Genomic DNA, 7,036 nt, shown 5'->3' on the forward strand with positions numbered 1-7,036 from the left:
CTAGCTATATGACAAGAGCCATTACTAATTCGTTCAAGCTCCATTCAAGACCATTCAAAGTTACTCCTAAAAACTTATCATTTAATAGACTTCTACTAATCTTACTTTTCTGAAAAATGGCACGACTTAACCCCATGTGCATAGATGGGGGTCAAAGTGTACATCTGCATGACCTTTTACAGAGTTACATTTAAAATATAAATAAACAGCTTTATTATCAATGTATATTAATAAGCTTAGTATCAAAATGTAGTTTAAAATTCAAGTTGTGTTCTATAAGTTTTAACTTTTTAATCTCAAAGGGAAATATTTGAATAAATTTTCTGTATCACAACACTTCATTCTGAATTGCCCATTTGATATTCTTTCCACTCGAGTTTGAGCTTCTGAGTTTTAATATAAACTACATAGTAATAGTAAAGATATTGCTTAGACAATCTATATTTATGGCTTCCAACCTTCTTGCTTCACTAAGGTATAAACCAGAAAGTCAAACTTGTATACCATGCCCTTATATCATATTCTTTCAAAATATATCAATGATTCTTTCCTACATTTGCTATTGGATTACTTATAACCAATAGAAAGAGAATATTTTAATTTACTCAATACCTTATATGATTAACTCATTCTGACAACAGATTTTGAATTATTTGTCCTGCAATTTCAGCCTTCTCTATCACAGTCATTTTGCCAGTCGAAATATTTTTTTAAAGCACCTATACCTTATCATAAAGCAAGTTAAATAATAAGTTATAAGAGAACACTAGAATCTTTGCATGTGTTACTATTCTGTGTCCTACAATGTATATTTGAAATAAATAAAATTCACTAAAGTATCATCAACACCCCTAACAAAAATTAGGATTAACTTGTAATGAGACTTTGACTGCAAAAAACCCACATTAAAGTACTAAGTTATGTACATTTTTCAATTTATCTTTACAAAAGTAAATAAAATTTTAATGAAAAGAAAATTAGATGAATTTTTCTACATGGTATGAATGTGAGCTGATCATACTTTCAAAACTTGAGCTATGCTCTCACTGGGCAATTTTGGCTTTGTTACTCTAGTTTAGTAGTTAGACATGTTTCAACAAACAATCAAACAAAATTAAATGAAAAGCATTTATGAAAAGGTTAGAGGCTTAAAGTGTTAATATAATAGTTATAATTTTTGGTTACAATCTGTAGTCATTCTAGATTAAAACAAGTACATGTACTTTTGATTTGATTTCATATTTTTCAAATGTTGCTTCAGGTTTTTTTACTACTATTAATATTAAGGTAGAGAAAATAACAAAACTTTACCAAAAAACACCTTTGATATTCATTTAGTAGATTAGAGATTATCGTAGATAAAGTACGAAAACTGAAATAAGAAAAACAAAAACCTTTTTATTCTTAACACGAATATCACCTTACATTCAATCAGTCAAATTCTGAGTCAGACTAACTTTGTAAATTCAGACAAATCTTTAGTAAAAATGCTTTATTATAAAAAACACTAATTTTTTGTGTATAACAAACCTTTCATGTTTACTAAAAACTTGTCAACTTTCAACTATATGCAGGTGTAGTTAATGGCCTGCAAATTTCCTAAAGTAAATCAAAACCAGTGAATCTTTAGAAAGTAATCTATATAGGGCACTTACTCCATCCGTCAATCATATTACTTTTTTCACAAAATAATTATCTACTGCATGTGTGATGCTCAAGTCAAAATATTTTTTACACAGAAAACCCTCTCTCATCTTTTGAGATTAGCTCACAAAGCTGTGACTGATTAGTCACAAACCAAACACTTTTTTGTGACATCTTTTTACATATGCTCAGTCATTACTGGCCTGCTGTGAACTTTAAAACGAGACTTGAGAAGTTCCTTAACTGGGGTTATATCATCCAAACTAGCCATATTGTATTTATTCTTTACCATCATTACAATTTATCATTTCAGCCCTTGCTGTTAATTTTGCACTTAATTGACGTAATTATCTAACAGTAATAAACAGAAAACATTTTTAAAAGGTATACTTGCAATTTTGTTTCAAATAAAATTAAGAAAATTCCTCACACAGTCCCTTAATTTAATGCTCAAATGTAAAAAAAAACAAACATGTTTGTATAGTGATCATTGTCATGTGAATTGGAAATTGGTCTTATGAATCAAATCATAACAAAGAGTAAAGTAGTACTATTAATAAGTTATCTCTCACAGAAATCATACCTCTACTTTTTCTTTGCATATGTGCTGCAGCCAGTATAAAATTGAGAAAGCAGCTGAAACTGGGTATTTTAAATTTGAGTTGAGAATACTCCATGCAAAAATAAATAAGGGGCAGAAAATTTTACATAATGAATGTTAATTTTTCTTTTTAATAAACTGTTCAGTTCTATTTCTCTTCCATACTCACCCCAAGAGTTCGAAGGCTTCCCAACACTTCCTCCCCAATGTTTATTATCAGGAGAGTTAGCATGCACAATTCTAGTGGGACTTGGACCAGTCCACATATTAGTTGTATCTTCTTCCTCACCCCATGTTCCACCTATATGCGTTGATGGAGTGTGGCCCCATGGTTGTGATGGACCATTGTTAGCAGTTTGTGCTCCTGCTCCTTTGTTACGATTACGAATGTTGGTTTCCCAGATTTCTGTTCCATTGTTAACAGGGGCTCTCCAAACTGAATTATTTCCTTCTTTAGGACTTGGTTGGGGGGAAAGTGGAAAATTCCAAGTACTGTCTTGATTCACAGCCTGTTTAGGACAAATAATCCTACTTTGTGAAACTGCATATGGTATAAATTTGATGAGACTAGTTATATTCCAATTTTGTTTTTTCAAAATAATACAATATTTCTCAAGTGTCAATTGTCTGGCAATTTTTTTCCTCATAAGGTAGAAAATTACCAATAGAGGGATACTCTAGAAAGCAGGGGAAGAATGGTTACAGCCTAATCTTAATATGATGAAGATTATTCAAAACATGTTGCTCAATTCATTTACGTTTATAGCTTTAAAAAATTGAAATATAATACAAGGTTTTAAAAACACCTGAAGGAATAAGCTAACAATTTAGTTTCACATTCTCAACATTACATTTGAAGTAACAAGAAAAAAATAAAGTTACATTTGAGTTACACTCAAATAAAATTACAATCATAGAAAATGTCATATCATTTATGACTAACAGCAACTATAACTATAATGGGAACAAAAAGAATGCTGCTATAGTATTGGTGATTAATAATCTGTAAAGGAAAGGGAAAAAAAGCAAACATCTTTGATAGAATTTGCAAAAACCTTCAGTGCAAACACTATAGAAAATTAGAAAACAGTTGCACAACACAATCAATTTTACTTTTGCAATACTAGATGGGCATTAAAGACCTACTTCTTGTACTTGGTACTTAATCAAACACCATACATAGTATACACCATGAAACAGTAAAACTAAAAAGTAATCATTATTTGGAAATATTGTTTGAAACAAAATAATATCATAATGTTCATATATGAAACAAACAGAAATGAGCCTTTTACAAATATAAACACCTCATACTTAGTTTGCACCTGTGATTATAAAAATACTGTTTAGAGCACAAAAACTTTATGTGTGCACCAAACATATAACACTTCTTCCATTACAATACCATGAAATAAAAGGATATTTATTTATCTTTGTTAAATCTAAATAGATCTGGATCTCAAATATAACAGTCAGTACTATGCCCAGTTACAGTGTTTACAATTATTTTTAAAATACACATATTCAGAATTTAATTTTTTGCCTAAAATTGGTTTAATTTATCAGCTGCTGGACTGCATTTCCTCAATCCTAACTAATGGCCCTTTATTTCATATAAACCCATTCACACTGAATGGTTTATAATAGTCAAAATAATTTCAGAGACCAGTGGTTTTCAAAACTATATCCACAAAAATGTATTTATTCACTAACCCATACTAAATACAATTATGAAACTAAACTACTTATTATTTATTAATTGCTATTTCTGTCATTAAAAAAATCTGAGATTTACTTATGGCTGTTCTTGATATGATCACCACACTCTACATAATACAAGTAGAAATGCAACATTGTTTAAACAATGGCTAGAATACTTGTATTTGAACTCTGCCACACCAAACAACTCCCATTTTTTTTAATTCAAAAAAGAAGAAAAAGAACAATTAAAAAGTGCTTTCACTTTACCTCATGGACAAAATATTAAAACTGATTAAAGTATTTTATTTTGGAACCAAATATATCATCAAATATATCAACACAAAAAGATGCTACACACTTGACCTGAAAAACTACTCTCAGAATTCAAAGCAGACACCTTCCAACTTTTCCTTTGAATCCTCAAGATTTGGAAGTAAGGGGTCCCTTGAACCCTCAAACTCCGAAGCCTTACATAAACTGTCATAAATAAAAAGATATACGGAAACTACATCTAAAAATAATGTTAACATTAAACTTAATGGATGAAGTAATTGAGGTTTCATGTATATAAAAAAAAGGAGAAAGAGATTCTGGTTACTCAGTCCACATTATTGTGGACTGACACCTGAAATCTTTTATAAAGCAATTTTCAGACACCTAATTAATTTTATAAAGGCATGTATACTGCTTTTCCCTTCCTAATTCCCACTAGGCCAACGTGGTAAATCAGTTTTATTTTCAGCATCACTTTGGTTCAAGACAAAAACAACATTGCAGTCAGTCTTTTACACAAGTCAATAACACATGCAATACTACCCCAAATAATACAAATCCAAACAATTTTACTTCCTTTTATACCAGTCTTTCTGACAAGAACACTTAGGATTGAATCCCAGCCCCTATCACTACAAAAAATCCTCCTCAGGACTCCCTTTAAGTTGGTAGCAGATTAGCAGCTGAAATATGGGCTATAAACTAATTAACAATTACTATATAGTTATAAAAAAAAAAGAAGAGTAATTAGTAATTAGACTAAGGTGATAATATGTGGTACCAACCATAACAAAAATTGTTTGTTAAGTGATGTTACCTTATTTAAGTTGCATCTACAATAAAATAATATAATTAAATACTTGAGAATTTTCATTTCTCAAGAAAAAGCACAAATTTTACTGTGAAAATTTTAAACCAAAAACAGTCACTACATAAAACAAATATTCTTCAGTTTTACTGTTAAGCCTGATTTATCATTACAGTATGAGAATTAACTGACCAAAATATAACAGAACTAAATGATACTTAAGCACTGACTGTTGGCATAATATGATTTAAAAGAATCCACAATTAAATATTTGGTTTGATTCACTCTCCTTATAAATGTCCTTTATTATTATTATTACCGAACAGTATTCTGTTTCTGGTTGACTATAATCAGTTTAATTTTTAATAATAATTCAAGGTTTTAACTTTACATTTGATAATACTAGAAATGATACATCCCATTATCTCAAAGAAACAGATATATTGATAATTCTGACACAAAACTATCAAATTAGTTTTAAGTAACTAGTTGAAGAGTTAATATAAAACTATTTAATCCCACTAGAATTTTTAAAACAAGCAAAAACTACACAACTTACAGTTTGTCCCCACCCTTCACTGTAAGCAGCAGCTATTCGAAGTTCAGACATATGTTCTTCTATTCTGATTTTTGTAGCACCATTTCCATTCTGTGATCCTTTATCACTGTTTCCAGTAGTTGTATTACTAGGAGCTGAGGTAGAGCCAGTAGTACTAAGACCTTTGCCAGCAGCTTGAGCCCAAGTGCTATGTGCTTTAGGAGGAGACATACCTACCACAGGATGCAACATTACTTAGAAGTTGGACAATAGGATTGAAATTGAAAAACATTTTAAAAACCTATCTAAGTTATATAACATTTTTTACTGTAAAGCTTTCACTCATTGATGACTCAATTAGGTTTCTTTCTAACCATGAAATTACTGCATTGCAGCTTCATACCTCTCAAACCAGTAGAGACCAAAACAAGAGTTCAGAACAAAAACATGCTCAGAACCCTTCTGGAGTAAACATTAGTTATTGTAAAGATTCACTGATGCAAACTATAGAAAATCAGCAATTTCTTGTTCTTCAACACAGCTTACGTGTAACCTTATTTTCCAGAAGTCAACAGTTTGATAATATGTAGTTTGAAATAGCTTCTTCTCTAAGACATGTTTCCTCAGGGATCACTGTCTCAAAGTTACTTTTAACTAACATTTTATTGGTGATATGCTATCTTAACTAGCTCTTTCAGCTACAAATGCAGTTTAAACAACAGTCTTCCAAGACTTGATATTCTAGTTGACCTATATTCTATGAACATACATCTCTTAACCCTATCATCACGAGTATCCTTTACTGTGCATGACACAAGGTTTTAGTGTCTTTCATTAAAAATGTTATTAAACTACATTTTGTTTATGTTATACCAATTAATATAGCATAAAATCTTAGCTAATAATTTCATATTTCAATAGCATATGGTTTAAGTTCTTAATTCTACAAGGCAATATTTAAAAAAAAATCATGAATTTCCCCTAGTGGGACACACGTGACATTTTCTCTTAAGTATCTTCTCATTTTATCTCCCCACAGAAACTACAAAATTAAAAGTAAGTTACTCACTATAAAATCATTATTGCCCAGACAAACTGTAATTGTTATTGTCTTTGATTTTGTTTGGTTACAGAGCTATCAAATAGGAAATCCTCTCTTCAAGGATTTGTTAATAATTCTCCCTTAGATTTAATAATATATTACCTATAACCAATACAAAGCGAAAGTTTTCATCTATAAAATGACATATTGTATAACAATACACGGTTCATTTCTATGGGAAGATTAATGACTAGCTTGAATGACTTTGTAACAGCTCTTGTTGCATAGTTAGAATACCAGAAAAACCGAGTTAGGTGAAATTGTCTACTTTTTGCATGTTATTAGTATATGTTCTTTGGTGCATTATTTAATTATATAAAAATTTAGTGAATTACTACTGTTAGTATAAAAAAAGTAGGGTTAACTGTC

The 7,036-nt window shown here is 30.2% G+C and overlaps 1 protein-coding gene across 3 annotated transcripts in view; it reads right to left on the reverse strand.

Annotated features, from left to right (window-relative positions):
* LOC106465939 (protein Gawky-like) overlaps positions 1-7,036 on the reverse strand; it is a 73,849-nt gene that overhangs the window by 37,708 nt on the left and 29,105 nt on the right. For all 3 annotated transcript variants that reach the window (XM_022394446.1, XM_022394439.1, XM_022394442.1), the window contains 2 exons: positions 5,587-5,798; positions 2,415-2,754 (listed from right to left, as the gene is read on the reverse strand). In XM_022394446.1, coding sequence (XP_022250154.1) covers positions 2,415-2,754; positions 5,587-5,798 — 552 coding nt within the window. The remainder of the gene's footprint in view (positions 1-2,414; positions 2,755-5,586; positions 5,799-7,036) is intronic.

Source organism: Limulus polyphemus, unplaced genomic scaffold (genome assembly GCF_000517525.1).
Source record: "Limulus polyphemus unplaced genomic scaffold, Limulus_polyphemus-2.1.2 Scaffold71, whole genome shotgun sequence".
NCBI lineage: Eukaryota > Metazoa > Arthropoda > Merostomata > Xiphosura > Limulidae > Limulus > Limulus polyphemus.